The 26043-nt window shown below is 38.2% G+C and overlaps 1 protein-coding gene across 6 annotated transcripts in view; it reads right to left on the bottom strand.

Annotated features, from left to right (window-relative positions):
- The window catches only part of CSDE1 (cold shock domain containing E1), a 39170-nt gene extending 13127 nt beyond the window's left edge, over positions 1-26043 (bottom strand). The window contains exons 1-10 of one of the 6 annotated variants that reach the window (XM_047869207.1): positions 25903-26043; positions 16721-17107; positions 8277-8475; positions 6903-7012; positions 6410-6502; positions 5694-5791; positions 2701-2782; positions 2000-2128; positions 1765-1890; positions 692-904 (exon numbers count right to left, since the gene is read on the bottom strand). In XM_047869207.1, coding sequence (XP_047725163.1) covers positions 692-904; positions 1765-1890; positions 2000-2128; positions 2701-2782; positions 5694-5791; positions 6410-6502; positions 6903-7012; positions 8277-8475 — 1050 coding nt within the window. In that variant the 5' untranslated portion in view covers positions 16721-17107; positions 25903-26043. Of the gene's footprint in view, positions 1-691; positions 905-1764; positions 1891-1999; positions 2129-2700; positions 2783-5693; positions 5792-6409; positions 6503-6902; positions 7013-8276; positions 8476-10135; positions 10913-14783; positions 14803-16720; positions 17108-25806 lie in introns of those variants that run through there. The other 5 variants (XM_047869208.1, XM_047869210.1, XM_047869209.1 and 2 more) reach the window with 5 other exon arrangements.

The raw sequence follows: 26043 nt of genomic DNA, 5'->3' as shown, positions 1-26043 counted from the left end.
ACACCATTCATTTGGTTCTCAAAATTTATAAAGTTAAAAGCACACTGCAAGTATCAAACAAGATCAGTTCTCCAAAGATAAAGGTTCTAAGTCCCAAGAAACTTAAATTTTCATTGAACGTACCCAGTTCCATTGACCGCACGGAGATATACCACTCATGTTACGATCCCAACAGAACTATAAATTACATCTGAGGCAGTTAATTTATGAAAACAGAGCTTATAAAACATGTTTGGGAAACATTTCTGGTGCAGGTCACTCCTGGACATATACCCACTGAAAAGAGTTTGCAAATTCCTGCTGTAAAAGCCAAAAATCCAAAACCTACTTAACCTTATCGAGTGTTTACTAAACATGGAACAGTTTGGGAAGATCTGTTTTCTACAACGATAGACTTGAATTTTCTCAGTCTTCATATTTAAGGTCCACAAAGTAACGGACTCTCAAAAGATCTTAGAATTCCTCCTGTACACATTTCCATTCTGAAACTTTTTCACATCTGTTTCAAGACAACTGGCAGAGTCAGTTACCAAACCCAGACTGACTGAAATATCTGTGTTCTTAGTCACTTCACAAGGAAGCTGCCCCATGTCATCATTAACTTAAATGCTTTTCAGTATAGCATTACAAATTGAATATAATATTAGGCCCCCATACTGAATACAAATATCTAATAATATCCAACACTTACCATCTCTCTGGCTTCATTAGTGAACTGAAACGTATTTGATAGAACTTCTATGTTGGTTGCTCGTTCTAATTTGTCACGTCGGTCTGTTGAAATATTAAACCTAACATGGTCGCCTTCCAGCAGGGTCACCTTGGATTTTGTATCTTTGTCTCCAAAGGGAAGCTCTTTAGGAATCACAAAATCAACTTTGATGCGTCCTGGCAATGGGTCATTCTGATGAGAAGGAAAAACTATTTTAGCTGGAGATTTCTCATCCTTCCTAGTTCTAAGTCAAACAAGAAGAACACACAGCAAACCCATGTTATTTATAATAAACAGTTCCCTACAGAGAAAAAAAATGTTGACAACATAAGCCCAATTTGCAAACTTTGTGTTCTGTGGTCACATGATAAAATCACAACACTGCAGTTAAGATCCTGCACTCTGACAGAGATATTTTATTTAAGGAAAAGAATTTGTCTTTTAGGTTTCACATTTCTTTAGCAATGACGCCAGCAGTCTCCTCTCCTCACCTTACCTCCCACATAAAAGAAACAAACTGGTAGAGGAGGAGGGGGAGGAGGTGGGAGAGAACCCCAATAAATGCATACCTAAAATGGTTTTTCCCAATTTAACCAGCATTTCTTTTGTCCCTTTCTCCTGATCACTCAGTACAAAACAAAACAAAACCTATTCATGGACATATCAACCACTGGTCCCTCGTTTAGCTTAATTATATATATCAAGAAATATTTGGGGTGCCTGGGTGGCTCAGTCGGTTAAGTGTGTGACTTCAGCTCAGGTCATGATCTCACAGCTCATGGGTTCGAGCCCTGTGTCGGGCTCTGTGCTGACATCTCAGAGCCTGGAGCCTGCTTTGGATTCTGCGTCCTTCTCTCACTCTGCCCCCCCCTTCCCCCCGCTCATGCTCTTTCTCTCTCAAGAATAAATAAATGTTAAAAAATAAAAAATAAAAAGAGAAATATTTAATTGTTCCACCACCATAAAATTATATTAATTGAATAAAATTTCTGTATATCAAACTGTTCTACTGATGAGACAATAGAAAACTCTTCTGAAAAAAGACTATTTACCTGGTTTTTACTGGGTACTTTTGGGATTACTTTGGTTACAGTTCCTTCAAAATGTTCAATGCTGATATCTTCAAAAATGACTGTTCCTTGAGGCAATAGTCTGACATCTGTTGCAACTTCTTTACCCTAAATCAGAAGGGAGGAGGAGATCATATAATTTTAAGTGTTTCCTAAAAATGTAATTCACTACTGACCTTAAAAGAAGGCCGAAGATCAAGTTAGTCAACTATCTTACATTTCTGTCCTTGATTGTGAATTCCACGTCATCTCCAGGCTGTAAGGTTTCTAAGTCACCCTTAAATTCACTATAGTGAAAGAATATCTCTTTTACGATATCACCTCTTTCAATAAAGCCAAACGCCTCCTAAAGACAAACAAGCAAAACCCAAAAAAAATAATAGGAACATTAGGTACTATTCAGTGTACATATTTATGATTACAATTTACAGTCAATAAGCCTTGTTGTAAAATTATACTGCCCTGGAAACAATATATTTGGCTAGGTCTAATATTAACAGTATCAATTACATGGCCCATTGTAAAGAAAATATGAATTAGTAACCAAGAAATTTTAAAAGATTACTTTTGACATTACCAGTGAGATATTTTTAAAAGGAAGACAAAGGGGCGCCTGGGTGGCGCAGTCGGTTAAGTGTCCGACTTCAGCCAGGTCACGATCTCACGGTCCGTGGGTTCGAGCCCCGCATCAGGCTCTGGGCTGATGGCTCAGAGCCTGGAGCCTGTTTCCGATTCTGTGTCTCCCTCTCTCTCTGACCCTCCCCCGTTCATGCTCTGTCTCTCTCTGTCCCAAAAATAAATAAACGTTGATAAAAGGAAGAGAAAGAAAAAAAAGAACCAAAGGCTTGGGTTTGAAGTATGGACTGAAAGTAGTCAAAGAACAAAAACCTCAAATTTTTCACATTTGATGATACTTACCTTCATGGCACAAACTACTCCCTGACAGCGGGCTTGCTTCTTTTTCAACAGCATAATGTTACGAGCACTTACAGCACCAGTACTAGAAAGGAATAATTGGGTGGGGGTGGGGGGATCAAAAAGGGGTAAAAAAAAAAAAAAATGCATTGGCTTGGTTAGATATGAGGAATCTAGAGAAACAATTAGTTTTCTGAGAGCTCAATTTTATGTCAACACAAAGAGCAAATATAAAGTTTTTGACACATGATCCTTTTCACATGGCTTCATATGCAAAGGATTTTTTGCTCAAATTCTCTAGCCTTCTAAATTGGGCACACACATATATATCATTTTTCTCTTAGAATCTTAAAAGAGTATCACAGATACCCTATGCTTTTCTATTACAACAAGAGAAAGTCATAAACTGAATGCAACCAAATAGGGTAATCTAAAGTCTTAGGAAGGTCATTTATTGGGTAAACATTTGAGTATCTTGTGCCACAAACTAAAGGTACTGGGGAGATAGAGATGGATACGGAATGGTCCCTGTTTGCAACGAGTGCTGAATTTACTAGCTATCCCATCAATGATTTCTGATTAAACAGCCATAAAAGAAGGTTGAATAAATGTGATTAAAAGAGAAATTTCCTATGCTTTAAAAGCAAAAACAAACAAACAAGACATTCACCTTCATTGAAACCCATTAGACCCTACATGTTGTTATCCTGTCCTCATCTTTTAGCAGGAAAATGTAAATCTGATTTCATTTTAAAGATGGTGCAGGCTATTGGTGTAGTTGTTTTAACAAAAGGTAAAGACTAAGTAAATTCTTCACAGACAAACTGTCACCCAATTGGGGTTTTTCTTTCAAAAATTTAACAGACTAATGAAGACAGTGGAAAATATACTATTTGTCTTTGCAACTTACTACAGTGAAAGACTTTAGAGCCAGACCGGGGTTCAAAGACCTGCTATTTACAGGCTGTATGACTTTAGGCAAGTTACTTTATGAGAACATACTCTGTGTTACAGATGAAGACACTGATCAGGTGAAGCTGTTCTCAGAAGTAACAATTATATACATTTAGTACAAGTGCTTGGCATACAGGAACTTAATAAATTATCCCCTAGATTCCTATCTAAGATCAAATGGAGGGCTTTAGACTGAAACTATTAACATACCCACCAACTCAATCTGATTCCTTTTAGTCTGACAAGAGGTAAGATTCAGGGCTAATAATTCTGCACACGCTCTTGGGACTTTGCTTTCTCTACACTATTGTAAAGTGCATTCCTAGCATTTTTTCTAACTTCCTACTTTTAACTTCCTTCTGTGCTTGTACAAAAGTAATTTTCTCTAGGCTTTCTTTTTTAAAGCCTATTTTTCAGAGGGGGGGGAAGGAGAGAGAGAGAGAGAGAGAGAGAGAGAGAGAAGAGAGAGAGAGAGAAAGAGGAAGGGAGGGAGGGGCAGAGAAAGGGAGAAAGAACCTCAAGCAGGCTCTGGCGTTGTCAGTGCAGAGCCTGATGTGGGGCTCGAACCCACAACCATGAGATTATGACCTAAGCCAAAATCAAGAGTCAGACGCTTAACTGATGGAGCCACCCAGGTGCCCCTTATCCTTAAGCTTTCTTAACTACATTTTCCTTAACTGCTCATACTGATGAATTCAACGGCTGTATATCCCATCCATTAAGCTTGTTTCAGACTTCTACATGCAACTACATATTTATGATCTTCACCTACATAAAATGCCAAAACAAGGGGAGCCTGGTTTGGCTCAGTTGGTTGAGGGCCCAACTTCAGCTCAGGTCATGAACTCACGATTCATGAGTTTGAGCCCCACATCAGGCTCGTTGCTCTCTGCGCAGTCTGCTTCGGATCCTCTGTCCACTCCTCCCCATTGCCCCTCCCCTCCCCTGCTCACTTCTTGCTCTCTCAAAAACGAATAAACATTTATTTAAAAAAATGCCAAAATAAGTATAATTCTTCTCCCACATTTAGTACTTTCTGCTGTATCTTCTGGTTAATGACATCACCTGTCCAGTAGCCAGAAAAGTGGCATTTGGAACTCTCCTTTCCTTAATTCCAATATACACCTCTATCTAATCAATGGCTTAACTTCTCCACCTAACCATCCTTGGCCTATGCATATAGTAGACACTCATCTCGCATATTAACTCTCAAGTCACTGCTTCTAGTCTAGCGTATACCTACCCTTCAAAAGTCTACCATCTCCACCACTTCAATGATCTAAACCAATCATACCTCCATCTCTGCTCCTACCCTGCCGCCAACCCCCCCCACCCCCGCCCAATTTAAAATCCCTCCAGAGTCCTAGGACTATGGGATAAAGCTCAAACTTCATCTTCCTATGATCCAATCAATTCAATCAAACTCAAAACTTTTGGCCATTTCCTCAAAATTACACTTCTACTCAGAATGCTATTTCCCCCCCCTCATCTCCCTGGTGACTTTACACCATTTCCCTCAAAACTTCTCTTTAGCACTGCGAAACTTTCACGGACTTCTAGAACAGCTCCTTGAAAGCTCGGACCATAACTTTAATTATATTCCTATTTTTGACAGCTGCACAGTGCCCATCATAGCACAGACCCTCAAATGCTTAGCTGATGAAAAGTTTAAAAGACCATGAAGGGGAACCTGGGTGGCTCAGTCGGTTGAGCGTCTGACTTTGGCTCGGGTCATGATCTCACGGTTTGTGGGTTCGGGCCCCCCCCATCAGGCTCTGTGCTGATAGCTCAGAGCCTGGAGCCTGCTTCAGATTCTGTGTCTCCCTCTCTCTGCCCCTCCCCTGCTTGTGTTTTCTCTCTCTCTCTCTCAAAAATAAACATTAAAAAAAAAAGATCATGAAAATTATCATTAAAATTATCCAAATCTACAGGTTAGGTTTTCAATGTACTTCAATTTTCTTCTCCTTGGGGGGAGGAGGAGGACACACAAACAAAAGAAACAAAACAAAAACTCCCAACTTAAGTGGAAAAAAAGAACTTACTGTTTATTGTTATCAATTACAAAGTTTATTTTATCTCCGGTTTCCAGCTGAACGTTCCCTTCGACATCTTCAGGGGTGTAAGTCAGATAAAACACTTCCTGTGAATTAATAAGTTGTTATTACTATACTGGCAGGATGCATATTCTCTGTATACTGTGATTTACTTTGTTAAATACCTCTTAAACTGGCATTTTAAACCAAATGTCTTAACAATGCTTTATGACAAGTACATTGTTTTATTCATATAAACACACACTTCCCCTCCATGATGCTGATGACTTCTGCGAGTCCACAGCTGAGCAGCAATCCAACTTCAAAAAGCTTACACACGTGGAAGCATTTGCCCAGAGACTGTAGTTACATTTCAAAAAAACAATTTTTATGTAAGGCATTCCAAACAAAAAAGATGGAGTTAGTGCTTAAAAAGAACCAGAAAAAAGATCCCCTCCCACAACCCCCAAAAATTCGAGTAAAAGGAACATTTTACCTTAATGTTCTAACTAAGGTCACACTTGGGCAAGCTAAGACACTTGGAAGTCCTAAGGATTTTTTTCGTTTTAAAGTTTTTGATTATGCTGCACTCGAAGTCTCTTAGAAACCAAATTTAAAACTGAATTTATCAACTGCAGCTTACGTTTTCTATTTTGAATTTTAAAGTACGCTTATAGATCACATGGTGGATCAGGCAAAGGTTTAAGAAAAATACACAAGTTTACCCCATTACGTTCGTAGCATACACTCCCTGTTGGACTCTGACCCGGGGCAGCTGGAGATTTACTCTCTAAGTTGTGAGGAACAGCGCACACAACCTACCAGTCAAAAAAAAAAAAATTTCCATTGCTAATCATTTCAGGAGCAGCACTGTGCAATATTAACTGAATTTTAATATCCTCTATACTATACATAGGGATGCATTTTAATATGATCCACAAGAGGATGTCATGCTGCCAAGTTTCAAACTTACAGTACATAAGCTGACTGTAAGTGTAGTCTTAGGGTTATATGTAAAAACCCAAATTGAGTCTTGACCATATTTTATTTCAGGTCAAGAAATGCCAGTGCTTCTGTTAGAATTTTAAGATAGTAATCTTTATATACTATAGCTCTCTTGCGTGCAAACTGAGGAGATGGGGAGAATCTTCCTTTTCTAATGTGAAAGATATGCAAATGCAGGGCCCTAAGAAAACACAAAGCATCAAAGCCACTAACTTGTCCATTCATTCGTTCTTCAGGGAGGATTTCTGGTTTTATCTTCACCAGTTTAACAGCAATGGGTTTCCCAGTCCGCCGGTCAGATGATACTTCGAATTCAACATCATCTAAAATAAAGTATAAGTATTGTATGTGTTGGACTAATTTTAGCAAAATGGTACTTCACTTTCAAGCCAAACTTAATGTAGCATTTGAGATGTTTTAGACCAGTGACTTCTCAAAGTACAGTTCCTGGACCAGCAGCAGCAGCAGCACATTACCTGGTAGCTTAGCAGAAATGCAAAGTCCTGGGCCCCGCCCCACTTCAGACCTATTGAAAGACAAACTCTAGGCACCAGGTACAGCAATTTGTTTTGACAAGCCTTCCAGGTTATTCTGATACATACTAATGCTTCAGAACCACTGTTTTATTCTAAGATAGAAACGTCTTAGTTTTCACATTTAACAAATACTGAAAATGAGGCGATATAAAGATCATGACCTTTGGCAACTTTTCTTCTTTCTTAAGCTTCTCTGTATCTCAGTTTCCTCATCTGCAAAGTAAGGATTAACCAAAATAATGTTCTTGCAGGGTTTAGAGTATTTGGTATGCCAAATATGCATGTAAACTACTGCTCTTTTTTCCCAAAGATACTTAAAAAAAAAAAAAAAAAAAAAAACACACCGAGGGGGTGCCTAGGTGGTTGAATCTAAGTGTCTGACTTCGGTTCAGGTCATGATCTCCTGGTTTCTGAGTTCAAGCCCTGCATCAGGCTCTCTGCTGTAGGCACAGAGCCTGTTTTGGATCCTCTGTCCCCTTCCACTTTGCCCCTCCTCTGCTCATGCTCCCTCACTCTCTCTCAAAAATAAATAAAAACATTAAAAAAATTGTAATAAAATCTTTAAACACACACACCTTGACACCTTGTAACTTCAGTCTTCCAGTAAGCCATACATTTTCACATGTGAAAGTAATTTCTATGGTGTCAGTCAAGATGAATAGTTCAAGTGGTGACACTGTAGGAGTTATTTTTCTCAGGTACTACCAAAATTAGTACTTAATAAAATAGTCAAAACTAACACTATAAAAGTCTAATATTTTCATTGGTTTAAAATCTAATATACAGCTAAAGTCATTATTATGGGGGAGAACAATTAGATCTTCCAAGTATCTATTTAAAAAATATTCAAAGATATCTTTAAGTCAATTAGTCCTTTATCCCTCAAAAAGATAACACCACAAGAGAAACCAGGATTCTGTTAGTTTACAGAGCTACATTTCAGTAACTGGGACAATTAAAAGGCCAAAAGTAGAACACTGTCACGAGCAAGATGATATGCAAGAGAAATCTGTGATTAGTTTTTTAAAAAGAATAGTCAATGACAGATTACCTCCTACTTTTAAGTCCTGCAGGTTGCCATTATACTGTGAACAGTGGAAGAAAAGTCTAGCTTGACGTTCTGAACACTGAATAAATCCATAAGAGGTTAGCAGTTTTTCAATAACCCCAGTTTCACGCAGTGCTGCTGAAGTACCATTGGGGTACCCATTGTGTCCATTGTTATGGAGAAGGTTTGGATCAAAGCTCATCTGTTTTAAGAAGAAAAATAACTTAATATATTCAGATCTGTACATTAAAGCATTTTATGATTAACAAATCACTAAATTTTTAATATAAACAAGCAAACAAAATAAAGATAAAATCGGTAAAGCAAAGTTTATGGGATTTTACTATTGAAATGTTAGTTTAGCTAATAAAATATTTCAGAAGAAATAATTCCATTTATTTTAAGGAACTGCCCCAATTTATGGTAGAATTTTCACTTACCAGACAAATAGGATTTCTGGAGTTTAGTGTTAAGGTAAAGCAACTATGTTAAGTATAAGCTGCCTTTATGTTAACTTCAAATTACTACTAAAACAATAATTTCAGAACAAAGGTAACTGATATTCAAGGGATGGCAACCCAGACTACCAAAACACTTTAAGAAATTTGCTAACACCTACTTTGAAACTTAAATAGAAATCAACACTATTTGGTAAGCCATGCATCCAAAGGCAATTACTTAAATTAGTAGAGATGAAAACAAAACAAACTTTGTATGCAATACTTATTTCAAACTACAAAATATTAGAGTAATGCAGACTCTTCAGTGAAAGATAACCCTTAGAAAACAGGATTTTTCTAAGACATAAGTCCATGACAACAAAAACTCTTCAAATCTAAAAATGTTTTAATCATTTCACAGTATATTTAAAGAAATCTTTTCACCCGTTTCAGATGCTGATGAAATCTCTAAATACTGTCATTTGCTTCTACGATCAGGTAAAACAAAGGAAAACATTCTTTAGTGAAAAGAGCTATTTAAATATAATGCAATGGAACATGTTAGATCATCAAATACAGTCTATCACATTGGAGATTTCATTTTGCCTTATTTGAGTAAAACCATAAAAACAAATTATTAATGTAAGTGATGGATAAAAGAGGAAAAATCCCTAGGAGAGATTAGGTCTATAACTGATTTACTATGACAGCAACATATCCACATCTTTACTAGTTTTAGACTCTTCCATTGAAAATTTGACTTATTAAGCAGCATTTTCATTTAAATGTGATATTGGGCACTATTAATAAAAATATTTTTCTTTAGGAAAATAAAAAGACTAAGACTGTAGAACAATAAACCCAAGTATGAGTAGTTAAACAGTACATGGGATGGCCAAACCATGCAAATCAAAGCCATTAATTCTGTAGGTAATTAAGTTCTAGTTCTTTCATACTAGACATTCTTCTGTTTGACATGCATGAACTCATTGAATTTTTTACAAAGCCCAAGAGAAAGTAATATTATCCTCATTTTACTAATGAGGTAACAGACACAGAAAGGTTAAATGACTTGCCAAAGTTAAATGGTAGAGGATTTAAACCAAGAAGGCCTACCGCTACAATCTGGGTTCTGAACTAGGGCTAAAATACAAAATACTGATTGCAGTGGAGGCAGGAGTTAAAGTTTGAGATTCTTCACTTCTAACAAGCTCCCAAGGTGGTACCAATGCTTTAGATTCTTGGACACACTATGAGTAGCAAGGCCTAAACTACTTATCTTTCATGATTCAGGGTGAAGGAAATGCCTAGAGAAGTTAGAAAGTGAGTTTGCAGGTTACTTCAACCAAAGTGAGTGGCCCTCCTAAGTCATGCTCTTAACACAAAGCAAAATGAGCTGGGATGACTGTTTCCCTGACTTACAGATCTCTGATACGTGGGGGTCCTCTTTTGTTTTTTAGTCCCAGATGAGGTAGAAGATGAAGATAAAGGTAAAGAAAGTGAAGGAGGGGCTGCAGGAGGGGGATGAGGATCTGATGATACAGTAAAAACGTTCTCCATCTCAAACAGCTGTGGTAACATAGCACAATGTTTATAACTATGATCAATAACAATTTAACACACACTTGACAGTCAACTTCTATACCTTTACAGATTTACCATTAGGTTACTTCAGCAAAACAGAATTCATTGAATCAGGTTTCTATTGACAAAAGAAATTATAGTGTTAACATTAAGAGGTCAAGCTGAAATGTATCTTTTAAAGCCCTTTCACAATCCCTAATCCACAACATTTACAATTTTTTAAATGCCATAATGAGTCACTGGTGGTTGCTACAATGACACAATTCAGCCCAACTTCTTCTCAACGTCTCACAACTTCACACAGAATCCAGTATTTTCAGTTATTTGACTCTTCAGAGTATGCACAACAATAATCCAATAGGATGTGGAAGAAAATATTACAACTATATTATTTATCTTGCCCATAGATAAACTTAGCTTTATTATAAATATCATATATTTTCAGGAAAGGACTGAGTGGTATGTTAGATAATATCATACTGCGCATACATAGGTGTTCTGAGGGAGGGTGAAAAACTCCACAACAGGCTGACAGTGAAGCCCTCATTCATTTACTTTCAGTATATTACAATTTATATTTGCCCAATTAAGTGGACAAATGTAGCTATCTAGTTTAAACAGCCCTCACAAAAAGACAAACAGGGGGCACCTGGGTGGCTCAGTCAGTTGAGCGTCTGACTTCGGCTCAGGTCATGATCTCACTGTCCATGAGTTCAAGCCCTGCGTCGGGCTCTGTGCTGACGGCTCAGAGCCTGGAGCCTGCTTCGGATTCTGTGTTTCCCTCTCTCTCTGACCCTCCCCCGTTCATGCTCTGTTTCTGTCTCAAAAGTAAACGTTAAAAATTTTTTTTTTTACAAAAAGACAAACGGTTGAAAAAGATTGCTACAGAAGACTCTTAGATAGAAAAAAAATGTTAATATAAGGCAAGCACCAGCAAAGAAAATGGGCCCTGACACTTCTAATCCTAGTATTAGTTCTTTAACCTCTACATGACGTAAAATGATCATCTAATTTAAGATCTGATAAGTCTGCCAAACGTTAATATCAAGACTATGATACAGACTTATACTAGTAGCAATAAAACACACTGCACATATACTGTCCCTCTGATACTAATTCATGATGGTATACATTTTTAAAACACTTATATACTAAGCATTTAGACATAACATTTTTAGTGAGGGGGAAGTTTCTGTACTGTTAATAGGTAAACTATTTTTATGGTATTGTTTATTTCATCTTTTGTTTTTAAGTAGGCTCCATGCCCAATGTGGGGCTTTAACTCACGATCCTAAGATTAATAAGAGTCACATGCTCTATCGACTGAGCCAGCCAGACATCCCAAAATGTAAGTTAGATGTTTTTTCTTCTTTTGAAGTTTTTATTCATTTAAGTAATCTCTACACCCAACACGGGGCTCAAACTCACAACCCCGAGATCAAGAGTTGCCAGCTCTTCTGACTGAGCCAACCAGGCACCTTTTCCATCTTTATCTTCCTTATTTGTAGGACTATGTTTTATAACACAAATGTGATGTGTCTAGTATAATTACACGATTTAGAAGTATCTACACATATACACACTGACTATACATGCTTTAACAATATGATCAAACTAATTTGAAGACCATATTCTAGATCCAAGACATGTCTTGGATCATGACTTTCAAGCTGTGCTATTTGGACTAGAGTTATTACCATACAGGTAAGAACACAATACTGTGATTTGTAACACACAGGCCATGAAGTCCCAAAAACCACATTCTCAAGTCTCCAGTCCTATCACATATTCCTGCAGGTACAAGGTCAGACTTGGTTTTGTAAGGGAAAATGAAACAGAAGTACAAGGAATCAGAGCTATCCTTTCCCTCTAAGATTATTATTCCCCAACAAAGGTTCTGGAACTTAGACTGTATTGCTCTTTAGTCTCATCTCACCTCAAAATGAGTATCAAAGCAGAATTGAAAAATGGTCTTTCCTTTCTCCTCCCATCTTTCCTGACTGAAGTTTCTTTCTCTATCCTTTATCCATTTGGGGGGCCTCATCTTTCTTTTAGGAAAAACATGGCACTGGAGCAACTTTAGATAAAGCAATATGTTAACACCCTTCTCTTCAAAGAATTCTTTACAATTCAGGCTAAACTACATTTCTATGGCACTGTAAGATTTTCTTAACCAGCACCACTAAAACTTTAAAGAAGTGCCATTAAACAAAAAGAAAGTTCGTTACACACACACACACACAAACGCCAATTACATAAAAGTGTTAAGTCCAATGGAAAAAACAGATAGCTCAACAACAGATGCTTCTTTGTAAAAAATTAAGATAAAGACACATCAAAAAAAAGGGGGGAGGGGGGAGGGGGAATGGAAGGAAAGGACCAGAGTGTAAATGTTATTTGGCTTTTTTAAAATTTTTTTTTTTTCAACATTTATTTATTTTTGGGACAGAGAGAGACAGAGCATGAACGGGGGAGGGGCAGAGAGAGAGGGAGACACAGAATCGGAAACAGGTTCCAGGCTCTGAGCCATCAGCCCAGAGCCTGACGCGGGGCTCGAACTCCCGGACCGCGAGATCGTGACCTGGCTGAAGTCGGACGCTTAACCGACTGCGCCACCCAGGCGCCCCAATTTGGCTTTTTTAAATGGGGGCGGGGGAACAATTTAGTTGTTCACCTTACAGCATACAAAAATATAATCAAGATGGACCTAGTTAAATACCCTAACAGATATTAAATACAAATTTGCTTATTAATAAAATTTTTGGAAGACTTTCTAGATTTGAAAACAGAAAAAACTGCAAAGAGTCAATGATTACATACAAAAAGGACAACCTTCTATACCCAAACCTAAGGAAAACAAATGCAAACACAAAGGTATCAGCGTTATTATTAAGGAAATGTAAGCAAATCAGTGGAATTAAACTATAATAAGTCACCCCTTTTCCACATTTTGCTTTCTGCAATTTGTTACCTACCTCCCTACCCCCCAACCACAGTCTGGAAGCATGTGATACTCCTCCTGACATATTGTCAGAAGGTCAATAGCAGCCTCACACTATACCACATGCAAATGTCATTCATCACTTCAGCTCATCATGTAGGCATTTTATCATCTCACATCACTACAACAAGGGCAAGTACAGTACAATAAGATGTTCTGAGAAATACATTCAACATAACTAACTATAGTATACTGATATAATTGGGTTAATTACTATTAATATCTTATTGCACCTAATTTACAAATTAAATTTCATCACAGATATGTAGGAATAGAAAAAAACCAGTTTATACAGGGTTCAGTACTGAGGTTCCACACATCCACTGGGAGTCTTGAAACATATCCCTTTGTTGATAAGGGGAGGCTTACTGTACTAGATTATAAACTCCATGAGGGCAAGGACTTTTTGTTCAAAGTTAAATTCCTACAGTCTAGACAAACAGTTGTTGGCACATATTAGGCACTCATTTGTCAAATACTGCAAGCATTTAGACAAATAAATTAGTCTTAAAGACCACTCATTAAACATAAAATACAAGAAAAACTTCAGTTTTGACCATCAAAATTTTGATAAAGCAAGTTATTCATTTATCAAATGACCAAAGATTAAAGATTTAAAAATAGTGAGAAAGTAGGCTAAGAACAATATGCTCAAATACTTTTATGTTGGTAAACTGGTGCAACCTTTCTGAAATGCAGCAACATGAATCAAAATGTGGAGTTGTTTTCCTTAATAATTCCAATGCAGGAAACCTGCAATCTGAAATGTGTGAATGACACTTTATGCACCAATGTGTTCACTGATATGTTTTAATAACAAACGTCTGGAAACAATCTAGTCTAACATTGGGTCAAGTCACAACAATTTGTATAAATGCCATGCAGTCTTTAGAAAGGATGGACAAATATGCTTACGCTATAATATGAAATGACAAATAAGAGAGATTATCTATACAATATGATTTCAAATGTATTTTAAAAAAGACCAGAGAAGTCTAATCTAATGCTCACGGATTTCTCAAGAGAACACTTGGAAGGTGTCTTAAAATGGTAAATGGGGACAGAATACAGTACTGATACTATGGCCCCGTATTATTATTATTTTTTAAAATAGGCTCCATGCCCAATATAGGGCTTGAACTCACCAACCTGAGGCTAAGAGCTGCACGCTTTACTGACTGAACTGGCCAGGACCCCTCCATGGCCCACATTCTTTTTATCTTTTAAGTAGGCTCCATGCCCAGCATTGAGCCCAAAGAGGGACCTGAATTCAAGACCCTGAGATCAAGAGTTGGACGCTCAACCGAGCTACCCAGGCACCCCCATGGCCCACATTCTTAACCGCTGCCTTATACATGAAAGAATTTTAGTACCTACATCAATACTGTTCTAGGCTGTGTTCATATAGAGAATCCAACAGATAAAAATTCCCAACTTCCCTACATATTTATTTTTAAAATTGGAAAGTCATTAACGTTAACCCACCCCTTTACAAAAGAAGAATTGGAGGGGTGCCTGGAAGGCTCAGTCAGTTAAGCGACAGACTCTTGATTCTGGCTCAGATCCCTTGGTCGTGAGACTGAGCCCCACATCCGGCTCCCTGCTGAGCGTGGAACCTGCTTGGGATTCTGTCTGCCCCTCTTTTTCATGAGTGTACTCTTTGTCTTTCAAAATAAACACTAAAAAAAAAAAAAAAAAAAAAAGTTCATGTTGGGGTGCCTAGTCTTTTACTCTTCTGAAGACTAAAGAAAATGGTACAGTTTCAATTTGCATTACCTTATCTAATCCAGCACAACTGATAACAATCTAAAATTATTTTTTAAAAATCAAATGAGGAGATTAAGAAGAAACAAACAGAAGAAGCAAATGGTACAATAACTTTAAAACTGAGTAACTGAGTGTCTGTTTACAGAACACAGATAATTTAAATAAATTGGTATGATTGGTAATTTTCACAGTTAAGGAATAATTTTGGTCCACAGTATGATCATTACCACAACAGGCTCATCAACTTTTAAATAAATTACAGATTAAAGGCCCAAGTGCTTCTTGAAATGGTGAGGAAGCTTTTGTAAGATGACAACCTAGGAATGACCTAATATTCTCATTCCTCATTCTATTTGAAACTGCAGCATTTTAAAAAAGCGTTATCAACCAAATTCTCCTTAAAATGATCTTCCTCGGTGTTCCTTCCTGGCTACCTTTATTTCTTTGAACATTCTCTTCTTTGGTACTTCTTCATTTATTACTTATAAAGCGAGGACTCCTTTCTGATTTCCAAGCTTCTATTTCTACACAGTTTAGAAAGCTGACTAAAAAGGACAATTGCCTTTTATAATCCTCCCTCCCCAAATAACCACTGTTTAATATTCCATGCTAGCATATTTCCTCAACTTCAGATTACTATCTAATGAATGCACTAGAGTTCCACAATATATTTTGCTTTCAACAAGTCCCCATGTAAAGTTCCCCAGTCCTATGAACAAAAAGGTTTCGAGCTTCTATAACTGGGTAGACTAGGTCAATTCCCTCCAGGCTCATTTTCACATTCAGTTGGTTATCAAGTCCTATCACTTCTACCACTAAAAACACCTACTGTCTCTTTCTCTGCCTATACCCTAGCTTTTACCTTCCTTATATCCTATCCATTGCTCTTAACAGGTTTTCCCACCCTCAGTCTATCTCTTAAAAAGTTGTTCTACTTGTTTTCAAAGATACACTTCTGAAAATATAATTTTAAAACCTGAAGCAATAAAGCTATCTCAGTTTTGAAATTAAAAAACCCATTAAGCCCTTGCTTACAAATATAAACATCTGATGACTTTTCTATAGAACGAAGTCAAATACATTGGGACCTTCAGAACCTTCCTCCAGCAAGTTTTCCTTTCTAGTTACTCTCTCTACCCACAAAACTGTATCTCCCACTTTGTTCATAATAGACCACTCATTATATACTATATGCTTTCAGATCTCCCTGAATCTGCTCATTCTGTTGCCTCTACGAAGACTCTTCTCCCTCTTAAAGCACTATTCGCCTTCAAATGTCCCTTCTCTCTAGGCTTTCTTTACCTTTACAGAGATCGCTGAACAGACTGCAACTGAAATTCTAACTTTTAAACAGTGCAATGGGAGTTTTCCTTTCTAAGAGACCGATACATTAAGAGAGATCCACATGTATTAACAAATGTAATCTTGTTTGAAAAATCCCATAGTTTGGCCATCAATATTGTCCTTGTTCAGTAAGAGATAATAAATTAAATAATCTAGTGTTGACATTTTCAGACTAAATGGCTGAGAATATAAATTGTTTTCAGAATAGCTTTAGAAAAGAAGACATTAATAAGATTTTATATTTGGCCAAAACAATCAGGATTTCTGAAATTACAAACAGATCCTTTGCCAAAAGGAAACTACAAACCTACCTCGCAGTGATAATCAAATATTGCACTTTCAGTAGTATTTGCTGATTCTTCTTTTTCAGCACACGTTTCAAAGGATGAAAGTTGCTAGTATTAAAAAAAAGAGCGAGAGAAAATGATCTATCAAGCTAATAAAGAATACAACTGCTGCTGCACCGGGCAATCTCACAGTACAGCACTGAAGAAAACAAAGACTACTAGCAGCGTTGGGAAGTGCTCTTTCAAAGCTGTTGAGTAGGCACAAACTTCTTGTTTCAGATCAAGTGTTGTGTCTTCAACTTAAGTGTACTCTTCTTTGGTCTTGTTGGTTGTTTCGAGGTTTGTTCCTTGCCTGATCTGAACTTGAAGCAGCAGTTTCAGGTGGTAAAATCTGTTCTGTTACACTTCATACTAGAGATAAAAAATGAAGACATTAAGTATAACTTACATAAAAGAACCAAGACAGAGGGTGGGTAGAGGTGACAAGCTCATTTCATAAAGTTAGAATCATTCATTGGCTAAACAAGGAATGCAAGAAACTTGAAAGCACACTCATTTGATGTTATTTGAGCAATCTCTCAAGTGCTAATGGATACCTCCTTTGGTGTCATACACTCAAAACAGGAATTTCAGTCCTTAATTGACACTTCCACACCTTAAGTTCTAAGTTATAAAGCATAATATTCAATTTAATACAAGTGTTTTATAAGCATCTAGTACTATGGTAGGTATTATGGAAAATAAAGAAGTTCCTGCCATCAGATAACTTACACTCTTGCAGAGAAGATAAGTTATACACGGAGAAAAACTAGAATATAGGGCCAAATGCCAAAAATTAATTTGCCCAACCAATATCGGAGTACTATGACATACAGTATACTAGAGCTACTACTTGTTGTTTCTTCACCATTGTAAGTGCATTGAAACAACATGGTGAGCACAGAGGAGTTTAATAAGAGACAGGCTTAAATTTAGAGACATAGGCAAATTTTAAGAAAAATAAAACAGTCAAGCATTCTAGGCATGTCGGGGTATGCCAAGCCAGGGTATGCCACTGAATCATAAGTTCCTTGAAAGCAGGGACCATGTATATGATTTTTGATGCCTGACATCAAGGGAGGTTTATTATTACATGAATGACTATGGCCAACAAGTGCAGCTTGTTGTTTCAGAGAAATCAACAGTCTAGTCGGGCCAGAACAGAGGGGTGGCTTAAAGTGAAATGGGATACGTGGTGTGACAGGTGTAGTGGAGTCAGATTATGAAGTATTTCAACTTGATATAACAGGAAATAGAGAGCCTCAGTTCTTGATGAAAGGATATTAAGTCTTGAAATCCTATGGGAGATAAGTTAGTGAAGGTAATAGAAATCTCATTTTCTGAGAAATCTCTATTTCTGAGCTGTTGCCAGAAATAGAGAAAAAATATCTATAAAAAAGAAACAATTAAGATGAGAAGAGATGGAAAGCGAAATATATTTATAGGTAAAACCACAGAATCATGCTTTATATTAGCCATAAAAGCGTTTCTTCTGTACTGACCGAAATATTAACTGGTGCTGTTAGCAAAACGATTCACACAGGGAGAAAAAAAAAGGTAGATTTGGTTTTAGATATGCTGAGAGATGAATAGTGTATTTTAGAAACCTCAGAAATAAGAATGTCTATAAGGTGAGAGGTCAGAGCTTGTGAAATAGCTTAGACCAGGAGAGCCCCAGTCCATCCACTGACACTTACTAGTAAAATGCTTGAACAAATCATTTCATCTCTCTAAATTCTGGTTTCTCATACACAAAATGAAAACTCATCAAGAGCTGATCTGTGGCTTGTTTTTTGTTTTTTGTGGCTATACCTTACGTTCCCTGATTTTGTATTATTACCTCAAATATCAAATGCTGTTATATACTGTTCTTTTTATTTGGATCATTTTATTTCCCAGACTAGATATTTCTTAGGCCAATGGTTCTCAAATCACTTGGGAAGCTTTAAAAAATACCTAAGCCCAGTCCTCACTCAAAGAGTAATTTAATTGGCCTATGGTGTGCCTGGGTGGCTCAGCTGGCTAAGAATCCAACTCTTGATTTTGGCTCAGGTCATGATCTCACGGTTCATGAGTTTGAGCCACACACTGGGCTCTGTGCTGAAAATGAGGAGCCTGCTTAAGATTCTCCCTCCCTCCCTCCCTCCCTCTCTCTCTCCCTCTATGTCTCTGCCCCTCCCCTGCTCTATCTCTCAAAATTAAACATTAAAAAAAAAAGTAATTTAATTGGCCTAAAGTGAGGCTACTTCCGTTATGATCTTTGATTCCTCCTTCTCTACCTCCACATCCAGTGTCACAAGTCTTATCAATATTTCCTTCAAGATACCTAAATGACACATATTTTAGTATAAGTATCTAACACATCTGCTAATTTCCGGTGTCAACTCTTTCCATTTTCTGTCACACAATACTGCCAGACTGATCTAAAACTCCAATTTCACCTCATCTCATTGTCCTAAATCTTCAATGATTTTTTTAGCACTTTAGATGGGAAATTCTTAATCCTGGCTACACATCCAACCCAACCACCTGGGCAACCTAAAAAAAAAAAAAAATAAATAAAAAAAAATCAAAAAAAATCAAAGCCTGGATCCTACCTTGAGATTCTAATTCAATTTCATGAGGGTTACATCCCAGGAATTGGTATATTTTATCTCTCCTCTCTCCGTATGATTCTGACTCGTGGCAGGATTTAAGAACTACCATTTTAAGGTGTTCTCTATTCTACCTTTCCACCTTTTACCTTCAATTGCTCTCCAGGTCTCCTAGATAGGTGCATTTTCCTGCCTAATTCTTAAACATAACCCTTGGAAGATTCCTGAATTCTAGGCTTCTTTGTGCATGTGGGTCTTCCCACAAAGAGATAATATTACCATCTTCAAAGTGACAAAACAGCTTCCTCTGTACCATTTCCAGTACAGACTTAATACCTTAATTCCCACTATGTGAGGCAGTAACTCCCACTGCATACATCATATCATCCTTTTTGGTACCAAGTCATTTCTGCACTTTGCTTACTTCATGCTATGTGTCTTGTTCCTCCAATTATGAAACAAGTTTCTTTCTTTCTTTTTTTTTTTTTTAAGTTTGAGAGTGTACATGAGTGGGGGGGGGGGGGACAGTGGGGTCACAGAGAAAGGGAGAGAGAGAATCCCAACTCGAGGCTCAAACCCACAAACCATGAAATAATGACCTGAGCTGAAATCAAAAGTCCACCCAGGTGCCCCACAAGTTTATTTCTGTATCACAGCCCCCTTCAGCACCTAATCCAGCACTGCCAAACTTAAGCACAGCAGAAACTACCACAGCAAAAAAGGCGTTAGTCCGTAATAGGAAAAGGACACCACAATTCAAGTGCAGCAGTTCTACCAACTTCTATTTATAAACCCAAAGACCCCAAAAGTGCTATCTGATAAAAGAGGTGAGAATTTTTTTTTTGGTAATTTTTATTTAAATTCTAGTTGGTTAACATATACTGTAATATTGGGTTTCAGGAGAATTTAGTAATTCATCACTTACATATAACACCTATTGCTCAACACAAGTGCCCTCCTTAATACCCATTCCCCGCCCACCTTCTCTCCATCAACCCTGTTTGTTCTCTATCATTAAGTCTCTTAGGATTTGCTTCCTTTTTTTCCCTTCTCCTATGTTCATCTGTTTTCTTAAATTTCACGAGTGAAATCATATGATATTTGTCTTTTTCTGAAACAACTTATCTTGAAAAATTTGGATTAACCCAGTTCTAGGGTGTTGTATTATGTTAAGAACTGTCCAGATTGTCAGTAACACAGAAATGAGACTTCCAGAATCTAAAATCTGGAGCATTGCAGAGTTAGTGTTGGGGCACTAATGAAGCCTATTAGGATCTATTAAAGCTCAAACAAATGCACCAGCTATCAAAAATAACTGAAAGTGGCTGAATTTTACTTCATTAGTATCTTCACAGCTATGAGACTTCTATGGTTAACAAAACACTTTTCAGTCAAATTAACACTTAATGAAATACTTAAAAAGTACCCATTGGGCATTTTAATAAAATTGGCTACGCACTCATGCCAAGATTATTAACATTCATGGGCGGTACTGACAACTCTTCTGCCTTAACCCTAAGAATGCAGTGCATTCCCTCTAGCCCCCAAAAGCTAGATACTTAAGTCACATGAAAGAAGTACCAACCAAAATACTAAGGAACAGTTTAAATGTTGATCTCAGAGCCTCCCTCATTGCTAAGTAATCAATTCCCTTTTCCTTTGTTTTGTATGGAAACAGTATCACCACTAGTTAATTATCAACTATTATGTCACACAGCTTCAGTCAGAAGTTAAAAGCTAATTCTTTTAACTGAACTGATAATCCAAATAGGTATTCCTAGCTCAATGGTCTTAAAATTATCATCACCTGTTTGCTGTTTTATCTCAAAAGGCCTAGTAGAAGACAAGCAAACAGCAGGCACTAAATAATAAATGTTGAACCACTACACTTACGTGGCCAACAATCCATCTAAAATATATCACATAACCCAGTTTGTCATTTTGACAAGTTATTCTCAAAGTCTGTACAACACTCACCTGGAGACAATGTTAATGACAGGCTAGGCTGTAAGTCTTCCCACCTAACCCACTTTGTTCAGAAAGTAGTTTTTTTTTTTATTTTTAAAAAAAAAAATGTTAGAGAGCGCGTGTGAGTGCTCGTAAGAGAGGGACATGGCAGAGAGAGAGAGAGAGAGAGAGAGAGAGAGAGAGAGAGAGAGAGAGAGAGAGAGGGAATGAATGAATGAATATCCCAAGCAGGCTCAGCGCTGTCAGCATAGAGCCCGACGACGCGGGGCTCAAACTCACAAATCCTGAGAGATCATAACTTGAGCCAAAATCAAGAGTTGGACACTTAACCGGCTGAGTCACCCAGGTGCCCAGAAAATACTTTTTTTTTTTTGAGAAGAGCAACGATCCAATTAGGCAGCACTAGTTCATATTTCTAGATGCTTTAACTCAAGACAAATTTAAGTGTGTCATATTTTGCTATTACCTGTATAACTGAAGTGGTTAACATTATAATTCACCTTTGCTTTAGAATCTAAGGAAAATGATAAAGTTTAGATAATTAACCAATTTAAGCCATCATATCAGGCAGAAATTAGAGAAAATCAAATTACTGCAACTATCTTTTTGTATATGTTCAGTAAGAACAATTACGCTGGGTTGTTAGTTACCTGAATAGCTGCTAAGACATTTAAAGTTTTATCTCCATCTATCACTTAACCGCTTTTATAATACACTAGCACTCTGAAATAGGACAAATGCCAGTGTAGGAAGGAGCTAAATGCTCCAAACACAAAACCAGAAAATAGTGTCGACCAGCACTGTTCATGCGAAATATAGTGCAAAACCATGCATGTAATTTAAAATTTTCTGGTAATCATGTTAAAATTGAGAGAAAAGGGTGAACCTAATTTTTATTAGGTCTATTTAACCAAATATATCTGACATGTTATTTTCCCTATGTAGTCAATCTAAAAAGTTTTCTTTGAAATCTGATGTTTATTTTACAATTATAGCACATTTCAATTCAGAATTGTGCACAGTTTAAGTGCCATACATGACTACCAAATTGATCACAGCAGGTACAGACTCATGAGGGAAAAAGGTACTGGCATGCCCAATACATAGAAAACAAAAGGCTCTTTGGCAAAGGCTTTCACAGATAAAAGGAGGCAGTATCTAGCAAACCTGACCATAGCAAGAGCTTGTACGTACTGCATTTTGAGAAGCAAAAGTGTAAATAACTAACTGGTTATTTATTGGCTAGGGCTACAAACCAATGGATAGCCAACATGTTAACCGTGAAGAAACTGCTAATCAATTTATTTTCAACTACACAGTTAAACCTCAGCATTAAAGGACATATTAAATATAAAAACGCTTCAAAAATAAAATGCCCATTCAGTACTTCTGAACAGAATACTGCCTAGAACATCATACCCCAGTTTAATAACCTTAATGAAAAATACATTTTATAATTCCTCAGACTTGGCAGTACGAACTGAAAAAAAAGTTTTGTATTGTTTTTAACTAGGTACTCCTACATAGAAGTGGAAACATTCCAGTATCAAGACAAAGGAATTTTTAAAATCCTGACTTGGTAAAAACAATTTAACATCAAGAAATGATGGAATTCAAGAAAACAAGTCACTCCTACCAAAGCATTTTCACCCCTGTAGATATTCTAGCTATGAAGTCTTAAAAAAGTTGTAATTTTTGTCGCTGTAATTCTCTATTATGAAAAATCCTCCAGGTTTTACAGCTCTCCATAAGAGTCTGAGTCAAAGATCTCAAATTAGTTTCCCTTTCATTTTTTGAAAAGACAAAAGTTAAGGCAGAGTTCTTTGTGTTTATTTAACAAAATCAAGATTTTTATTTTATAATACAGTCCTACAGTTCAGCTCCTTAAAAATCTGTCCAAACAGCATTTCCATGTTTCAGCTACCTTGCCAAAAGTATGGTCCTCAAAACAATGTGAATGAAGTTATTATCTCTGAACCATACACTTTAAAAAAAAAAAGGGGGGGGGGTTAAAATTATAAACTTTATGTTATGTATATTTTTCGACAACTTAAAAGAAAAAATATTTAAAAAAAATTTTATTAACATTTATAATTTATTTTTGAGACCATGAGAGAGCACGAGTGGGGGAGGGGAAGAAAGAGAGGGAGACACAGAATTCCAAGTAGGCTGCAGGCTCTGAGCTGTCAGCACAGAGCCCAAGGCAGGCCCGAACCCACGAACCTTGAGATCATGACCTGAGCTGAAGTCAGACGCTTAACTGAGCCACTCATGCACCCCAGAAAAAATATTTTTTACAAGTTGGATGGCTCTGCACAGTGTGTCTTTAGATGGATGGAGGGGAAAACAGGAGTGGAATAAAGCAGGACTGTATGTCAGCTTTCACGCTCTCATTTTTTGATTTGCAGGAATTTACCAGAATTTTCAACCACACTCTAAAGGTCATACTTGTTAAGTCAGAACTTATTTACAAAAAAAGAAAACCTATCTTCTGCGCCTCAAATACTTTACTTTTCAACTCAGCTGCTATAAATACTCATCCCAATGGTAAACATCCAGAGCAGCTGCAAAATCACTCAAACCACTACCATCTCTTTTATTTCAAGCCTAAGGCTAAAAGGAAACAAAAAGAAACAAGGCTGAATATTTACCCAGATTTTATGACTCATATATATATATATATATATATATCCACATACATACACACAACCATTCAGGCATATAAACCCTCTTCTTTTTTTTTTTTTTAAATTTTTTTTTCAACGTTTTATTTATTTTTGAGACAGAGAGAGACAAAGCATGAACGGGGGAGGGGCAGAGAGAGAGGGAGACACAGAACCGGAAACAGGCTCCAGGCTCCGAGCCATCAGCCCAGAGCCTGACGCGGGGCTCGAACTCACGGACCGCGAGATCGTGACCTGGCTGAAGTCGGACGCTTAACCGACTGCGCCACCCAGGTGCCCCTATAAACCCTCTTCTTAACCCACACCAAGAACACCTATTTTTCATTAATACCCCAAAAGCACCAAGGTATTATATTGCCCCTCCATGTAGTATTGAAAATGCCTACCTTCTAGAAACTCAAAATGAAAATTACTCAGCATTTTGATATTGAATAACTTATGAGCTACAATTTGGTACCTGCATTTTTTAGGCCAGTAGCTCTGGTCAAGAGCTGGCAGTTGATATCATCCTGATAAAAAACTATGTCTCTCAAAGGAAATTTTACTACAGTGTCTTTGGACGTCCTCCCTCGCCCTCTAACCCTGTCTCTAAACTCTTTAGAGGACCATTCTTTCACTCACTTTAGGTGCAAAACAACTACCTCCTACAACAGTGTTCAGATTTTTGTGTTTGCAGATTGAAGGCTGTTTTAGGGAGTGTTCCCTGCCTCACTTTTGAGTCAAGCAAGAGAGGAGCCATCTGGGTGTTTCTAAAGGAAAACCTGAAACCAAAAGAACCAAGGCACTAAAATTGTCATAGTGTTTTTTTCTTTTTTTTTTAAAGATTTTTAAGTAATCTCTACACCCAAGGTGGGCTTTAAAAACGACACTGAGACCAAGAGTTTGCAAGCTCTACCGACTCAACCAGCCAGGCGCCCCAAATTTCCTACTGATAAAATATCGATCGATGGTTAAAATCTTCAAGGGTCTCCTGCCAGGGCTCTAAAAAAACTCACTCTACAGAGAATGACGAAGCCAAGTCGTTCGCTGCTCAACAGGGGCCAGGCTCTGGCACCATAAGCGGCAGAGATGGTGCTAAGGACGATTCCACAGAGCTCTAATAGAGTACGCCCTAACCCCAGGATGAAGGAATGAGAGCCACGTGCCCACGATTAGGGGCTGGTTCCCTTTCTCAAGAAGCCGAGGGGTAAGCGAAGAAGGGAATGTTGGGTGTTCAGAATCAAGACAGACAGCTCTAGGTGAGTGGAAGTAAAGATGACACTTCGGCTACGCTACTGTGTCAGACGTGGCTGGGGAAAGGGGTGTCTCTAAGCATTTAGACGGAGCGGGGTCTCAGTCCATACACAAAGGAGGCGCCACTACCGCACTGCGCTCTGGTACTCGTAGTCAGATCCCCAAGCAGGTGACTGCCAGTAAACTATGGGGTCCGGAGTCAAAGCAAGGCCCTCTGCCTCCGGCTCTTCCAGCCTCACACAAAGGACCGTGCCACCACCCCCCCTCGCCCCGCCCGCCGGGACTTGTAGTTCCCGTTTCCCCCGCCAAGCCGCAGAGGAGGAAGTGGCCAGACTACAATTCCCAGCAGCCTCCGCGCCCGAGCCCCGCACCCCTGCCTCCATCTTGGCTGCGGTCGGAGCCTCCATTTTCGCTCCCTCCCCCCACTTTAGTCACCACCACCACCACCACGCGCGGCTGCCTGACCTCGACTCTTCTTTTCAGCTCTGCGGCCTGACGTGAGGCTTAGACAGTTAAACGGGGGCCAGGTGGAAAAGCCGGGGTAGAGACTCAGGGTGAAACCTTCCCTGCCCAGAGCTCTAGGAGTGCCCACCTTGACTCAGAAGTCTCTCCTGTTAGTCTTGGTCTTCTCATCCGCACCTAGCCTGGCTTCTTACTACCCCCAGTTGGACCCTGAGGTCGTACTCACCCCAACAGCTCAGCGCCCCCTCTCCAGCGCCGCCATAAGCAGCACGGCCCGGTACGTAGGAATAAATCTCGCTTCTCTCGCGAGAGTTGCGGGCTCTAAGCGCGTGCACGGGAAGCGAGGGGGGGAGCGTATTCCTAATAC

The sequence above is a fragment of the Prionailurus viverrinus genome, chromosome C1 (assembly GCF_022837055.1).
Source record: "Prionailurus viverrinus isolate Anna chromosome C1, UM_Priviv_1.0, whole genome shotgun sequence".
NCBI classification, from domain to species: Eukaryota; Metazoa; Chordata; class Mammalia; order Carnivora; family Felidae; genus Prionailurus; species Prionailurus viverrinus.
The sequence above is the reverse complement of the archived record's forward strand: the minus strand, read 5'-3'. Positions and strand labels throughout refer to the sequence as shown.